We start from the raw sequence: 16993 nt of genomic DNA on the forward strand, positions 1-16993 counted from the left end.
CCTTTACATTTACATTGTTGTAAATGTTCTTTGTTTTATGTTATTATTATCTGTTTCCCTCTTCAATGAACTCTCCCGTTAAACAAACAAATAAGTAAATTTGAAATTGAAGAAACGAAAGTAACATATGAAATCAGCGTCTAGCCGCACTTACTTTTGGTCGTGTGAGAGTGCCAAGGAACGCACGCTGCTTTCACAGGCCGGGAATGCATAGAGAAGAGCTAGATTAAACGTCCTCCAAACTTCTACGATTCGTTTATCACCACCTGTCATTAAGTACTCGCCATCTCTGCTAAGAAGTAGACACTGCAAAACGAAAATTGCGATATTTATAGCAGATCATACGGTAGAACCGAATCGGTATTGTTGAAACGATGAAGTGAATTTACCTGAAGATTATCGTTGTGAGACTCGTGGCGAAGCCGTTTCCCGTTTATAGTGAACGCTGCTATATGGCCGCGTTCGTAATTCACGACGATAACACCCTCTCGCGACATTGCGATATTTTCAGGCGAGGAAAAGCCACTTGGCGCCTCCAACGATCTCAGAAGATCACCGAAAGTCGTGTGTACAAGAACTGGCCCGTCTACGTACAGAAAATAATTCGTTAAACATTATTCTGAAACAGTATCTTCGGATTCGAACTTCTGCTAATTAAATTTAAAAAACTTAAGAAACTCGAAAGTATCGTTTAATCACGTACAGTAAGAGCCAGAAACAACCAAGCCCAGTTCAGCTGAGATAACAACAGCAGTGACTGGCTGCTCGTGTCCCGTAAGGGTTGCCCTTGGTGCTGGTGCTTCACCCTCACCAACGATCGTCTGTGTTCTGGCGTTCCAGTGCCACAACAGCACCGTGCAGTCAGCACTTCCAGACGCTATGTAGCAATCAGACGTGATATTGCATTCGCTGCGTGACAGACACGTGACGACTCCGTAGTGACCGAACACGATTTGCACGATTTTCGCTGAAACAGAGAAAAAGGTGTCAATCGTTTTGCCAGCATTAGGAGCTAAAATTCCTCTTTATTCGTAAACTCGTCATTACCAGTTTCGGTGGAAAATACACGGAAGCTATTGTCCCAGAAACCGCAAGCGACCAAAAATCTACTATCCACCGTAGTGACGAAGCAGTTGCTCCTTATCTTTAGCTTCTGGCTGAAATTGTCGCCCAAGTGACGTCGTAACGTTGGATTCGAGCTGTTCGCCGCTTGAGCTGCAACGAACGCTCGATTAGAATAACTTTTAACCGATCACTCTCCCTTGTATTCTCCGTTGCACTTACATAGGACAGGATCCATCGACAATGGCTGATTAGCGGCTTGCGCCTGCGGAGTATCTGCGTAACTTGGCGACTGGACAGATGCTACAAACCGAACGATTCAATTTCTCAACGACAATGAAATTCACCCTTTCGCTGTGCAACGAAATTACGAGAAAACGCTGTGTAGTGAGTGAAACTGTGTATGCCAACAGCGAAAGGGTTGAACGTGAATTTTAATGTAAATACCCGCGTAATTAGTGTTCCATCTGTTGACAGCGAATTGCTGTCCAGTAGTGACTGTGACAACGGATGGTAAGGGTAACTGAGGATACGTGTTCGCCGAGATATGACAGATCGGCGAGTTCGACGGGAATTTGATGGTCATGCACACGTCGTCCGGGATACTCGAGAACATCATCGGCGACTGCAACACGGGTGGCAACGTCTTGTCAAACTTTGCGGTACTCTTCTCGTTCGGGACGATTGAACAGAAAGAAAAGCGTGCATTGTACACTTCTGTAGGTAAATATATAGTAACTCGTTGAATGATTGTCGAGTAGTAGTGGCTCGGTTAGAGATGTCGAGGATGAAGTTTAGTATTCTGTTAATTACATCGGAATGGCGAATCCCTCTTAACATTTTGTCAAAAAAAAAAAAAAAAAAGTTTGATGAAACTTTCCTTCGAACGAGGTACAGTTCCTGGTATAATGTTCCCCTCGTGATTTTGTGACATTTTTTTTTTTTTTTCGAAGTACGTTTGTTAGTAAAAGTCATGAAATTGAATGACACAATGAAGAGAAGCACATTTAAGTTCACCTTCTTCTAAGTTCAAGCGAACAAAAGTCACAGAAGCGTCAAATATTTTTAGTCAATTCCTTGCAGAACCAGCTGCTCGTGTCTCAATTATAAAGTTTGGAAAACAAAAAGAGAGAGCTATCTAACGAAAACTGCAAGCTAACAAACTGCAAACTAACTCGACAAATTCGCGAATTTTTCTAGAAATCGGTGCTACTGCTCTAAAACTAACAGAATACTCTTAACAACATCACATCCTTGATTTAGAACCTGTTGAATTGTTAGTCTAAAGATCCTTTCCTCCTTTCCCTCTAAACAGATTACCTACATATACATTGCACACTCTTCTTATTACACGGTATCTACAAAATGCTACGTAACGACGACACTATTGAGAAGCATAACGTACTATGAAATGAACATTGTTTACCAAATGCATCGCCGAACTTCTCGGGGGATGCGGCTCCATTAAAAGTTGCGACGGTGTTTGACCAAAGTTTCGTATTTGATTTTCTATGGCCTCTCTCATGACCGAATCGGTTATCGTATCCAGGTCCACGCTACCCTCGTATGTCAGATAGTAGAAAACGTTCGTTGCTCGAACAGCTTCCGGACCTGAAAACGAATTGAAAAAAAGCGAATTTTATACATTCTCAACCTTCCACGAAGGAACGTTTCATATTTCATAATTAACTTGTGCGATCGAAGGGTCTTCAAGTGCCGAACATCAAGTTTTGGAAGAGAAAAGTTCATTTAAAATTATTTAAGGTGTTCGTATAAACTTGCAAACGCGGTTAATAGATTAGAGTAAGAAAATACATGTAAATGTAGCCCACCGTACAGCGAAAAGACAAAGATGGAAACTAGAAGTCATCCTAAGCCTAGTAGGCAAGGATTAAACAAAAATTAATAAAATAAATATAAACTTGCAAACAAAATAGCCGATCCTGTCAGCTCTCAGATTACTTGTATATAAAACAAAAAATCAAAAATTTTCCTGATGCCAATGTATTTTTATTTTCACAAGTAATAATAAACACTGGAGAATTGTAATAATAAACACTGGATTGTAACAATGGCTGAGAATTTGATGACTTTTGACAGTGTTTTCCACAACAACAATTCTCCGATTGTCAATTTACAATTGTTGCAAGTTGATCAGATATTTATTCTGCGATGCCATCACTTAAAAATATTTTCCGAGTTATCTGAGCCATTGATTTAATTTTATCACCGAGTAGATCGTAGATTCTCTCTGAGCGGCAACCGATTGCTCGTGGCCGGTATATCCGGTTGCCTGTACTCTCGCGCAACCAACTGTAAACGTGGCGCGTATTAGGGGTGGCGCGCATTGTCGCGGCCGGCACACGTGCCTAATTGGTTGGGACAAGACCGGGAGGAAGCTAACTAAAAACTAATTCCTTCCATACGCGCGGCAAGCGCCGGCACCCGGTGACTCCTTGGCGTCAGCATCTTCGCAGAAGTGCCGGATATAGAGGCGCCACCGTCAATTACCATCGGTGGAAATCTAATTTGACTCGACCACGCGTGTCCCAACACCCGGCCTGGCCAACTACGGATCGCGCCATTGTGCGGATGTCGCGTCGATTCCGTCCGTGAGAAGCTTCACGCGGATGATTAATGCCACTTGGATTTCGTCAGACTTCCACGACAATGATTCTTTCCTTTCTCACTCATATTTTTTCCTACGAGTTCGTTTCTCTCTTCAAGAAAGTAAAAGTCTGGTATATCGATCTCACCTTTTTGCTTGTAGCCGAATATTAAATCAATCCACTGGTGTAATTGACAGGACACGAACTCGGACTCGAGAGCCTGTAATTAAAAATGATTAAAAAAAAGAAAAAGAAAAGAAAAGAGAATGAGTTTTGACGTATATCCGAGTCGAACGCAATTTTTGGATAGTTACCATTCGATTGATTCGTATAAATTCTTCCGGAGACGACGCCCACGGTGGTAATTCAACGTCGCCAACCACGCTGCCATCCTCTTGCCTGCCCAACCGATACCGATTGCTGTTCACTAGCATTTCCGGTAGGAAGAAGAACTCCGGAATCAGTTCCTATTAGGAAGAATAATTTGTTACAATATATTTGATAGACAGGCTTTCGAAGATAAAAAAAAGAAAAAGTGATACGAACCTTAACGTCCGAAGTGTCACGTTGGCAATTCTTCCAAGATAGAGCGATCGAGGAGAATAACCGATTCGGATGATCGAATTTGCCACCCTGTAGCGCCAAAAACATCGTTGTCATCGGCTCCTGAAATATCAAATTCGCAAACACATGAATGCCAATTCTTCGCTGAGAAAGTTCTAATTCTCCAAATTTGACTGATTAAATAGACTGATGTCCAAACACACTGTAAACACAGTAAATTGAAATTGCTGTGAATTTAAAAATTTGCACTTTCAAAGTGCATCGTTCATTTTGTTCCAAGATGTAACAATATGAGGAAACTCTTCTTCTCAGAGATACTGTAGACTGCCATAGTATGTAAAAATATTGAAAAAAAAGGAAAAATGTTTTATGATTAAATCTACAATAGATCCGAAGATTGAATCCTTCTCTTCAACTGCCGAAAATTTGATGTATGATTATTTATCGTCGTTGGACGTTAACACTAGAACTACCAAGGACTAAAGCATAAAATTTTGATCAGAGATATTAAAGTGAAAGAAATAGAAATACAATACAATGCACAAACTTTTATTCCTGTATTTTATAAAAAACCATTTAAACACTATTTTGCATCTAATATAATATATCTATAATAATATAATATATAATAAAAATATAATATATCTAAATAATATATCTATAATAATATATCTAAAGAAAAGAAAATTATGAATTAGTCGTTTTGATCACTCGGTAGTTCTAGTGTTAAACTTAGATGACGAAAATTCACGAAATTCAAGAAATTCTCAACGTCGTATTCGTTTTCGAATTTTCTTCTCTCTTCCAACGATGTCAACTTCCTTCTAACTCTCCAAAAGTTCTGCCACGCGTTTCCTCAGGAACAGCGAGGGAGAAATCCTGAAACCGTCACGCGAGAAGACCGCCGGTGACGCTACTTTGTTGTATGGTTTCGCGCTTGGTCGTCCGTCAGTTCGTTCATTCTGACTGACAGGCTGATGAATGTTAACAGAGGACCCCCCGTGATCGGCACACGAGTTTCACGCGTAGGCGTCGAAGATACAGCTATGATTTACAACCCTGTCGGCGAGCGAGATTTTCGACAAGTTGCGACGTTTACAATGACGCGAGAGAACGAGCCTGTTTGTAGCCTGGAACTATGTTGCCGAAGCCACGTTTTCGAAGGCGATCCGGCGAAACGGGCCTCGAAGAGACAAGAAGCGGTGCAGTTATAAAGCGATAAATTGTTTACGATGTAGTATATTCTTACGCGGAAACAGCGGGGCGTCTCGCCGGTGAAACAACAGTAAAATCGCTTATTGACGATTTGTATGTAAATGCGAGGAAGTCATGCTCGTTGGTACGAGCTCCGCCGTCTACATCGGATTCGATTGCTATCGTGCGTATGTAAATGCAATGGATTGTACTAGAAACAGTGATAAATCGAATCGTTTGTTTATTTATTTATTTTATGGGGAAAGCTCATTAGGATAAAATAAGACAAACAGCAAATATAAAAGAAAGAGTATTATACTTGCGAAAAAGGACGCGTTTTATGTTTAATCCATTAAAAAGATCAAGATCAAAGTCCTTAATGATCTTGTTAGCTACATATTAGAAAGTAGAATCGTTCAAGTTTGATTTTTTTTTTTTTTTTTTTTTAAATCCTGGATCTGAGGGCACTTAAATTCGATTTCTGTAATAAAGGAATCATATAAATGACTTTTTTCTTGCTTTCATCTTACTCGGTGTGGTAATAGCAATGAAATTAACATGTCTGATCGATAAAATAATAAAAATTGCAACGATGCGTGCAGCTTTGAAATGAAAGAGCAGGAAACTGAAGAACTGCATGGATTTGAGGAAAAGGCGGGCCCCGTTGATTGCCAGGGCGTTCCAACGCCCTTCAAATTAGCGTGTGGATACTACCGATTCCGTCGAAATTTATGGCTCCAAGTGGATGGGTTTTTAAAATAGTCAGAGCTCGAGAATCGACGATTTCGTTGCTCCTTGAAGTGAGTTCTATTTACAAAATATCGAGTCGAAAAGGCATTTTCCATTTTATATCTGAGCGAGCTGCAAACTTGTGAGAAATAGAATATTTTTAGTCGTGTCAAAAATACTTACCACGCGTATCATCCAGTTCAAAACAAAAGCAGCTGTGGAATAGTGCGTGCCGTAATGGAACGGCGGTATACTGTCATGCTCCCAACTTTGAAAGCGTTCCTCGAAATAAGCCCTTCTACTTGGATTTAACGCTCCGATTGGCTAAGCAGACATAGGGAAATTTCAGTAAGCATCGCGATGGAATATCAGTTGTACCACTAACATACACGTTTTTTTCTTTTTCTTGTACCTTTGATAAATCACGATAATTGCTGGGCAGACTGAGATCGAGCTCTTTCGTCTCGTAATTAGTCAACACCCAAGGGAACACGGGGTACTGGTTCAAGTCGTTGTAAGTTCGACCTGAAATATATAACTCACACTCAATTCATCTTCGTAGAATTCATTTTCATTCAAGATACATATACCAAACACAATTGTAACAAAACACATTATTATACGCCTCTGTTCGCTCGTTTTAATTAAACAATTTGAAGATAACACTTAATGAATCTTCGCTAACGATCTAAATATCATTTATACAAGGAGGCGTCAGCCAGAAATTCTCGTTCAGAACGGGGCCAGAAATAAATAAGACATCATCAGTGTCTTCCTTTTAATGCGTATAATCACCGGCCTAATTTTTCGTCCCGGTCACTCTTCACCCTCGCACCATAAAACGAGAAAGAGAATGAATGCACACTCCCAGCCCCTCTAATTCTATTTTTACGAAATGCACGCCGCAGTTCCGTTCCGTGGGGTGCGAGGTGCTCCGTTTAGTAAGCGCATAACTCAGACCGTGACGGCTAATCGTTCCTGAAATTGTCACTTCTGAAGGTCTCGCCCTTTCCCACCCCCTCGGAATCCCATTCCAAGATGCATTAGCGATGCTAGCGCGAAGAGTGCCTCGCTTCGTCTAATCTCCTCCCCCTGTCGCTAATTAAAACCCGTCAGCAACTTTGTCAGGCGAAGCCTGACCTCCCATCTCCTTGTCCTTCGCCTCGGATCATTTACTTGCGCGCGCGTTTGTTACTTCGCCTAAATTTCTTAATTTCTTTTTTGTCTTAATTTCCCTCAAATTTCTTAATTTTCTTTTTGTCTTAATTCCTTTTAAATTTCTTAATTTCTTTTTTGTCTTAATTTCTTTTAAATTTTTTAATTTTCTTTTTGTCTTAATTTCTTTTAAATTTCTTAATTTCCTTTTTGTCTTAATTTCCTTTAAACTTTTTAATTTTCTTTTTGTCTTAATTTCTTTCAAATTTCTTAATTTCCTTTGAGTTTCTTAATTTTTTACATTGAAAATATTAGCAAAGTTGGTGTATTTATGTTGAAGTGAACTGTACAGCGTTCAACGATGGAACAGAAGATATAAGGGATGATTCGATACTGTAGAGACTGTACAAATTTTTATAATAGTCGTTCACTGCTTCTACCGAATTTTTTGATAAAGAAGAGACTCTAGCATATTGATAAAAAAAAAAGAGAGCAATGAGTATACACCATCGTCTACAGATACAGAAATAATCCCGCGAAGTCTCGGGGGATTCGTCTCTAAGAACTCCATCAAGCACTCGATTCGGTCTGAGAAACAAAAGCAAACAGGAGAGAGGGAGGGAGACTTGGCGGCGATAGTTGGTGTGCACAAGCCTTAGCCACAATGCGTCGTAAATCGTGACGCTGCACGACCGTCGGTCGGACGTAAATAATAGTAAGGCCGCGTTATGCATCAAAGTGATTATTAATGGTAGCGTCGAGGTGAGTGAGCGCTCTGAGAACGCTTCCCGACACCGGAATGCTCGGCGACACGCGCGCCCTCTCTCGCCTCGCCCTTTGCTTTTTTACCTAACTCCACCTCCGCCATCGTCGTCCCTCGCGGATGGAACAACGTTATAATAAGTGCTAGCAGCGACGAGAGGCTCGTTTTTAACTCGCCACTCGCCGAGATTTAAAGGGACACCGGCCTACGGAGAAAAATTGGCAGGAAGTCCTGCGAAATGGTTCCTGACCCCTGCGCGGCTGGCTCGCCTCGTGTCTTACTTCGTCGAAGAATAACCACTTTGTCGGAAAATATTCAAACATGCAATTATCAATTAATTATTGACCAAGATTCTCTCTTAGAGATTCAGAAAGATGTTTGAGACAATCTCGTTTAGAAGCTCGTACTGAACCATTCTGTAGCAAGGATTTATATCTTGTTGATTTCTACACTTAAATTATATTCGTTTGATTTTCCGAGTGTGTAACTGTGTAGCCTGATGGTAATAGATATGAGATACAAGATCGCTGGAAACTGTCGTCATTCAAAGAGATAGTTTCTTGCTGAAGAATAGATTAAAACGAGATAGGTATCGCGAAGCAGCGTGACATAAACGCACAGCAAGTACAATCCACGGGGAAACTTGAAACCCTATATAAGCGTTCCACCGTGAACGCTCCTTACTTGCAATTCTTCCAATGCAGAACGATACAATCGGTAAGTGTTCATTGTTCCATCGCGAATCTAGCGAGTATGGAGTCGAGCAACGCGAAAAGGTATTTTATAAATGCAGATGATGCAGCACGATCTATTCTAGAAATTTGTATTGTATTATTTTTACGTATCTTTATGCATAACTGTACATTATTCAGAATTTACCAAATCTTCATCTACAACGAAGAGCATAACTGTACCAAGGACGAAAAATTGTCGATGATTTGAACTTGTACAATTTTGTTAAAAGAAAATCATATATATAGCGACTCGTTTGTTTCATTGTTTTAAAACGTAATGCCTCTACTTTGACAGTCGCAAGTTCGTTTTCGAGATGATCACTAAAAAAGTTTCTTTTTAGTAGCTAAATTTACCATTTTGAAGACTGAAGTCCCCCAAAATTTGTTTCTATCCAATTTTTTTTCGTTATTTCACTGAACGTTGAATATTCAAGAAATTTTTCATTTCAGAATCTAATCCTAATGCTCCAAGTTCAATAAAAAAAAAAAACATCGTAGAGCGAATTTTAAGGGCTTCTAATAAAAAAAAAAAGGTTCCATCTTTAAGACCTTGCTAGATTTAGTAGTGAAAAATAAAATTTTTACACGAGTGAAGAATTTTTTGAATCCTCAAGAAAAAAGTATCTTTGCTTTCTCACTTTCTTACACGATGTAAAATCATTTCCAAAAAAAAAAAAAAAAAAAAAACACGAATTCACGACTGTTAAAGTAGAAACTTTCACGAGAGCAAATGGGTCGTTACAGAATCTTTTTCACAAAATTATATCAGTGTCAATTATCGACAATCTTTTATTGTTATTACACAAACCTCGCGACCACGTTATCCAACGCTCTTATTAGCTCTTATCCCTCCCTTCCAGACACACGCACGATCGAAAAGAAGTTAAAAAAAAAAGAAAGATACTCCTGAAGCGAACAATTAATTAGAGAAAGTCTGGCCGGCAAATATCATGGAAAAGAAGGCCGAGATGTACAGGTGGCGGCGTAGCCGGCGGTGTGTGCGTACACCCACGCGCGAACCGGCTCGCATCGGGACACGCAGCCTATCATATTTACATCGGCCCTACTGTCATTAATTTTTAATAAACCGATGCGACCAAGAGCAAATAAAGAAGAGGAGAGGATCGGATGCGGGAGCCTGGTCCGCAGGACCGGTTCGTTTTCGCAACGTGTTCTCCCGCCGGGCTTTGCTTGCCCAATTCCGTTGCCATCGCGATGGCGTTCGCGCTCGCGCGTTCCTTTTCATCCCTGCAGCGCCCCGTCGGCCGACTATTTATTCGCACAATTAATATATAATTCTCGTAAATACACAGACACCCTCCGGCGTTTCTTCCCGATGTACAAATAATTACGCGTCCCCGATGATTCTCGTCGATTAGGCGCGTGAGCAGCCCCGAAAAATTCTACGTTTTACATAATCCCCGACTATGTCCGCCATCGGTTTCTTCACGATTCAGTGAAGTTTTCAGCGCGTTTCACCTTCTAATTTTTCAATATATTTCTTTAAGGGGCCAGAACAGTTTGAAATTTTCAAAGAAATCGATTTTTTGTTTGTTTTGTTTTAAATGGTAGTTTGAAGTCTTAGAAATAAAATACAAAAGCCTTTAAAACGACTTATTGTATAATTATAAATCCGCTGTTTACAACTTTAAGCAGTATTATAAAGTGTAATCGTGCGATTCAAATGTTACTTTTGGTGAATCGAATATCAGGGGACTTGGATTCAATTTAGTTGTGAATTGTAAGAACTGTGTGCCGCGATATATAAATAGAGGATGACGTTCTGAAACTTTTAACACGCGCTTTTCTCGAAACTCGGTTTTTAGAAACGGTGTGAAAGATATCTCGGAATATAATCATCCGATTACTATGAAATTTGGTATCTTTAGTGATACATTTACTAGAGATTAACGATCGAACAGTTTTTAATTTTTAACATTTTTCGAAAAATATAAACCAAAATTTATAGAAATTTTTTTAAATTCGCTACATCAAAAACAAATAGCTGCTATTTTCATAATTTTCACAGAAATCAAAATGTCGTATCGTCAATCCCTGGAGAATATTGTTTACTTTAAAAACAAAAAGGTATGTAAAAGAATGCCGTTAAAAAGAGCCCTCTTTTTTTCTTTTTTAATGTTGCTCTTTATACTTAATAATGTGTCAAAATAAACCACAAAAGCTCACGTCAATCAAACATGTACTTTTTTTTTTACTAGCCCTCCGAATTATTCGTAATTTTTCGTCAAACTGTTCTGCCTCCCCAACAATCCTTTGAACCCCGTTAATAATTACAATTATAACTTTACGACAATTTTTTCCTCCCTGAAACATCATGTGCCGTACAAACGTGTTCGACGAAACCACCCTGCATGTTCCCGTAGAAAAAAAAAAAAACGATAAGGGGGAAGAGGGGGAGGGCGAACGTCTCGAGTTTCGTGATTTAGCTCGCGACGCGACGCGAGCGCGCACAAAAGGGGCAGCCGATATTAAACCGACGGAGAAACAAAGGCGCGGCTTTCCATCTCGCGTTGGGGAAGCGGAGAACGGCGAGCCGGTTCCCTCGGGAGAGGATTATCGGGGCCCACGAGCCGGGGATTACTCGTATGGGGTGGTTAACGGAACACGGAGCTGATTGAGAACATCCCTAATACGCCGCGACAGATTCCATCCGGCCGTGTGCGGCTATAGGCTCTCTCCTCCCTCTTTCAATCCGTGTTCTACCGCGACCTCTCTCCTTCTATCCCGCTTGCCAACCGTAGCGATGGAATCGAACAACCATCGGCCATCCGCAGACCTCGCATTTTCTTTCCGGTTTCCCTCCGTAAGCCGATATGATTTTTTTTAGCCGTTGAACAGCCCCCTTTTATCATGGTTACTGTATTGGGTTTTCGTGGTTGCAGTATGTAGAGAGTTTTGCCAACACGAGAGTTTTTTAACGTGCAATTAAACAGAATGAGAAGACAAATACTTTATGGTTTTATTTTCATTTTATTTTCCATGATCGAATTCTATATCGAAAATGTAATAATTGAGGAAGAAACCATCAGGTGCAAGAAAGATAGATCCAACTCAAGAAATGTATATTTATTAATTTTGGTATTTAATTATTATAGGTATTTGGTATTAACTAGTTTTAGTTATTATTGTAATTTTGGTATTTAGGCTTTATTTGTAAATACATGGCTAATCCATTGTATTAACGTGAGATATCAAGATTTTTTTTTATTTATCAAAAAACGTTTCACTCGAAATTCTAATTATGGTTACTTCTTCTTTATATTAATTTGTTTGAGCGAAAAGAGGCTGAAGAAGAAAATTTTCAGAGAGTTTCTTGACGTGAAATTAAACAGAATGAGAAGACAGATATTTCATGGTTTTATTTTTGTTTTTTTTTCATGATCGAATTCTATGTTTCTAGAAAATGTGATAATTGAGGGAAAGATCATCAGGTGCAAGAGAGGTAGATCCAACCTCAAAAAATGTATATTTATTAATTTTGGTATTTAATTATTAGATATTTGGTATTAACTAGTTTTAGTTATTAATGTGATTTTGGTATTTAAGTTTTGTTTATAAATACATGGCTAATCCATCGTATTAACGTTCTGAGATATCAAAATTTTTTTTATTTATCAAAACTTGCGTTTCACTGGAAATTTTAATTATGGTTACTTCTTCTTTGTATTAATTTGTTTGAGCGAACAGAGGCTGAAGAAGAAAATTTTCAGCGAGTTTCTACTCTAATGTACATTATATTAACGCTCTGAGACATCAAAATTTTTTTTATTTATCAAAACTTGTGTTTCACTGGAAATTTTAATTATAGTTACTTCTTCTTTGTATTAATTTGTTTGAGCGAACAGAGGCTGAAGAAGAAAATTTTCAGCGAGTTTCTACTCTAATGTACATTATATTAACGCTTTGAGACATCAAAATTTTTGTCGAAAGTTGCGTTTCACTGGAAATTTTAATTATGGTTACTTCTTCTTTGTATTAATTTGTTTGAGCGAACAGAGGCTGAAGAAGAAAATTTTCAGTGAGTTTCTACTCACCAGCGATGGTATTCAAGAACATGAGGTACTCGAAGTTGGATATTTCTCTTCGCTGCCACTTTTGTGTCATATTGGAGCTCCTCATTAGCTGTCGAGGCGACATCATTGATGCTCTCCTGCAAAAAACAGCGCGAATTCCAATCACGTAAGGCCTGTTAGAAAACTCGTCAATCAAAATGTCGAAATTTGCACGTAATATTATTAACAATATAAGATTGCCTTAATATAAAATATGTATCAAATATGGAGTACCTTGTTACTAACACTAAATGTACCAATGTCTAATCAAACGATCATTTAATTCTCGTTAGAAATCATGAAAATAATTTTTTTCTTATAATCTAAAAGTTATTTTGTGTATCGTTTTCTATATTAAATTGATAATAACCGATATTTCGTAAAAAGATCTTTATTTCACAACCGGTTATTTGAGGATTAAGTATGGTTATGGTAGGAATGAATATAAAATATCGGTACGTTTAGTATAACTTAAAGAATCTTAATAATGCTGTAAAACAGTACCTGTTTGCAATCGATTATTTTAAAAAAATCTACACATTTTTACGCGATTATCCTAAGTTTATGTAATCGTGGAAATTATTAATTTCTGTCTGGTTGATACGATATTTCTGAAAACACGCGCCAGATGTTCCTTGGAACGTTTGGGAGACTCAATATGGAATTTACAACTTATAAATTATATCTTAAACGTGATTGATTATATTTTGTACCTTATCAGTCGAATGAGCATAAAATTTCCTACAAAACCTACATGGTAATATCTAGTTTATATAAAACCACTGCAAGTTGGTAAAACACGTGCCTGGAAATAAACGTACTTCACATTAGGGCAACTAGGCCGTGATAATCTCGAACTGTGAGAGACGAGGCACAGAATCATCTTCTAATCATGCAAGTGGTTGCAACTTACTCGTAATTTCAAAGCCGGTTCGTGATGTGAATACGTTACGACAGACAAATTAATATATGTCCAACCAAGTTTATCTAATCATCGTTTCATCGAAGTTGCTGCCGACTAAAAAGTCCGCTGTTCGCGTCTGTGAAAAGTCATCCACGAACATTTACGCGCCGGTTGTCACACGAGATTGATTTGACAATTAGCAAATGTTTCTGAACTGGTTGCTACTTTTAACTATCGTGTAATTTAAATTTTCACTTTATTCTTTTATTGCTTAAAGTATCTAAAAAAAATTACAAAAATACCTCTTAATTTATTTGGAAGCTTAAATCAGCATTACCGAAACTTTAGATCGTCGTAAACCATAATAGGGAAAGCATAAAATGTGAAAAACCATACGAGCGAATTAAAAATTACTAAAGATAATTGCACGACGACAGACTTTCACGAGGCAATTATCTACTGACGATATATATAAAATAAAACGATGTAAAATAAAATTCAGCAAACGCGTTTTACGAACGCGAGGATTCACTGAATTTAAGATTTACGCGAGAGACTTTAATGGACGATACACGGTGGGTGACATTAAAAGAGAGAAGCATCCGACCACAACCGGATGTATAAATTCTATCGTTTCGTTTATTACCAACAAATCTTGCGAAACTATGGAGATTTTCCGCGCAATATAGAGTTTCTGTGAAAGGCAACGAAAGAGAAATAAAATAAATGATGGTTAGTTCGTTTTAGAAATTTCATTGAATCCTAAAGGAAAGTGCAACGGTGAACGATTTTTAGTCTGAAATTGATTCAAATGGAATTCATTTGTTTTTCATTGGTTGTGGATGTTGCCACAAAAGTATCAAAAAATCATTTCTGGTTCAAAGTTTGATTCAAAAATTTCATCAAAAAATATTCCTCCATCAACCCTGATTGAGGACCATATACAGTGAAAAATATAATTGTACAATATCAATGACATTAAATAATTGTCGATAATTTAAACTGATCTTATTTTAAAGCACAAAACTTTTATTTTGACAGTCGTTAGTTCGTTTACTTTTTTTTCTTTAAATTTCTTTAAATTGACTTTACATCATATAGCGGGTGGAAAAGTGAGTTTTTCCTCGAAAATTATAAAAATTCCAATTCGTGGGTTTCAAAATTGAAATTCTTTTTTAAGAATTTACTAGATCTGTCATCGCTTCGATGATTGAACTCTCCTCTATGATCCTTTTTCAGTATTTTTTTACTGATTAAACGACAAAAATTCAAGAAAATCCTCACATTTCAACCCTGTTCCAAGTTCAATAAAATAATTGAAAAAAAACAGAGACTGGCACAGCGAATTTTAAGAGCTCATTCTAAAGAAGAAATTTCAAGACTGTTGCCACTTCGAGGCTATAATTAATCTATGAAAGAATTCGCGTTTGGTCTGAATTTTGACAACTTTCGAGAGAAAGAGCTGCTTGATGTAAAATAATCTTCAAAAAGAACGAGCTCGCGAATTTTGAAATAGAACCTTCGCGCTTTAAAATCGTTAAATCTCTTTTTTTTTCATACAAAGTTATATCATTTTAAATTTTCGACAATTATTCATTGTCATTGAGTACAATTGTGCTCCTCCTCGTATCGAAGGCAGATATTTTTTTCTCTGCGACGCGAGCGTGGTACAGAGCGTCACGACGCGGATACACGTCTTATTATTTTTATTACCAGGAATCTCTCTCGGATCAGACGTCCGGCTCGGTCTCTGTATATTTATGGTCGGCGTGTCCTTCTCCTTCTTTCTCATTGCCTCTGTCTCTCGAGAAGAGAACTTTAATGGATGGATCGAAGCGCGGATACGCGAACCTCTGTTCTCGCCGCTTGTCCAAGCTGCACAGGTATTGGTATCGAGAAAGGATCCTTCTCTCAGGACATGCTCGCGACGAGGATTTTTGATGAACCGATCTGCGTTTCTCGTTTCTCAGTTTCAAGAGAAATTGTCTACGATGGCCATTACAATACAGAATTTCATTTATTGCAATAGTCTTCGTTCATGTCTGATTAGTTGAACCGAATCTACTTGTTCAAACGTAACTTCTATCACTTAGACAAGCTATGGACATAAAGAATCGATGAATCTTTTAAATTCTATTTTCTCTAAACGAAGCCTCAAGAGTGAAGAAAAGCCTTGGTTCACGTCTGATTAATTGAACCGAATCTACTTGGCCAAACGTAAATTTTTAGCGATGGATAACAAATTATTAATAAAATGATTAATTGGTATTAAAGCTCAGATAATTTCAATTGTATGATTTTTTAATAAAGATAAATTTAAAAATTTATTTATTATCAAATCTAAAATAAAATATAATGTTAATGAAATAATTATAATTATAAACAATATAATAAAATTATGAAATTGAATTAAATTATCTGAATTTGAATCTTGAAATGTTATTATATTTCATGTTGAAATTTTCCAAAAAAACCTTGGTTCACGTCTGATTAATTGAACCGAATCTACGTGCCCAAATGTAACTTCTATCACTAGTTAGACAAGCTATAGACATAAAGAATGAATCTTTTAAATTCTATTTTCTCTAAATGTAGCCTCAAGAGTGAAGAAAAATGATTTTCCTTTACCTAAAAACATATATATATATATATACGTTTAATTTCTACATCCGCTAAATCGATCGTATCCGCTAGAACTACAAATCTTCACGATAAAAACCATTTCCACAGTCGCATTCTGAAACAATAGAATTCATTGAACCAGCGCGACACGTCGATTAGGACGTCCGTACGAAGGATTTCTCAATATCCCGTGCAGCATGGGATCGAACTCTGTAATCGTTCCGATTCGTCTCAACGTTCGGTTCAGGAACAGAAAAAACGGCTGAAGATCCGGAGGAGATCGCTAGCGGAATCCCACGGATGGAGACAAAGAAAGGAGAAGAGGAATGCGAGACACGAGCGAGTGGTTTCTCTCGAGGCCCTTCGAGGATCCAGATGTCGGCGAAAAGGGGGTTCGCTTGGGTTCCTTACCTAGTCTGCGGTATCCCGTATTTGATGCCCACGCCGACTCGCGGTAGCGCCTTGATCACCTTTTTCACCGTCGCCTGGTCCGGGAACGCGAACAGGATCGAGGCTGTGGGCAAAAAGGCGTTAAAGTGCGGATTATAAGCGAACGCAATCCAGTTGACGGGCCGTGTGTCAAT

The 16993-nt window shown here is 38.2% G+C and overlaps 1 protein-coding gene across 6 annotated transcripts in view; it reads right to left on the reverse strand.

Moving 5' to 3' along the window:
• Nucleotides 1–16993, reverse strand: part of LOC122538981 (neurobeachin-like) — a 111929-nt gene that overhangs the window by 6917 nt on the left and 88019 nt on the right. For 3 of the 6 annotated variants that reach the window (XM_043654436.1, XM_043651139.1, XM_043650311.1), the window contains 14 exons: nt 16821–16923; nt 12866–12981; nt 6571–6683; nt 6342–6482; nt 4218–4337; nt 3986–4138; nt 3819–3891; nt 2489–2673; nt 1510–1729; nt 1285–1365; nt 1048–1215; nt 704–967; nt 390–586; nt 155–306 (listed from right to left, as the gene is read on the reverse strand). In XM_043654436.1, coding sequence (XP_043510371.1) covers nt 155–306; nt 390–586; nt 704–967; nt 1048–1215; nt 1285–1365; nt 1510–1729; nt 2489–2673; nt 3819–3891; nt 3986–4138; nt 4218–4337; nt 6342–6482; nt 6571–6683; nt 12866–12981; nt 16821–16923 — 2086 coding nt within the window. Of the gene's footprint in view, nt 1–154; nt 307–389; nt 587–703; nt 968–1047; nt 1216–1284; nt 1366–1509; nt 1730–2467; nt 2674–3818; nt 3892–3985; nt 4139–4217; nt 4338–6341; nt 6483–6570; nt 6684–12865; nt 12982–16820; nt 16924–16993 lie in introns of all 6 variants that reach the window. The other 3 variants (XM_043652770.1, XM_043653605.1, XM_043651961.1) reach the window with 2 other exon arrangements.

Source organism: Frieseomelitta varia, unplaced genomic scaffold (assembly GCF_011392965.1).
Source record: "Frieseomelitta varia isolate USP_RPSP 00005682 unplaced genomic scaffold, Fvar_1.2 scaffold_1, whole genome shotgun sequence".
Taxonomy (NCBI): domain Eukaryota; kingdom Metazoa; phylum Arthropoda; class Insecta; order Hymenoptera; family Apidae; genus Frieseomelitta; species Frieseomelitta varia.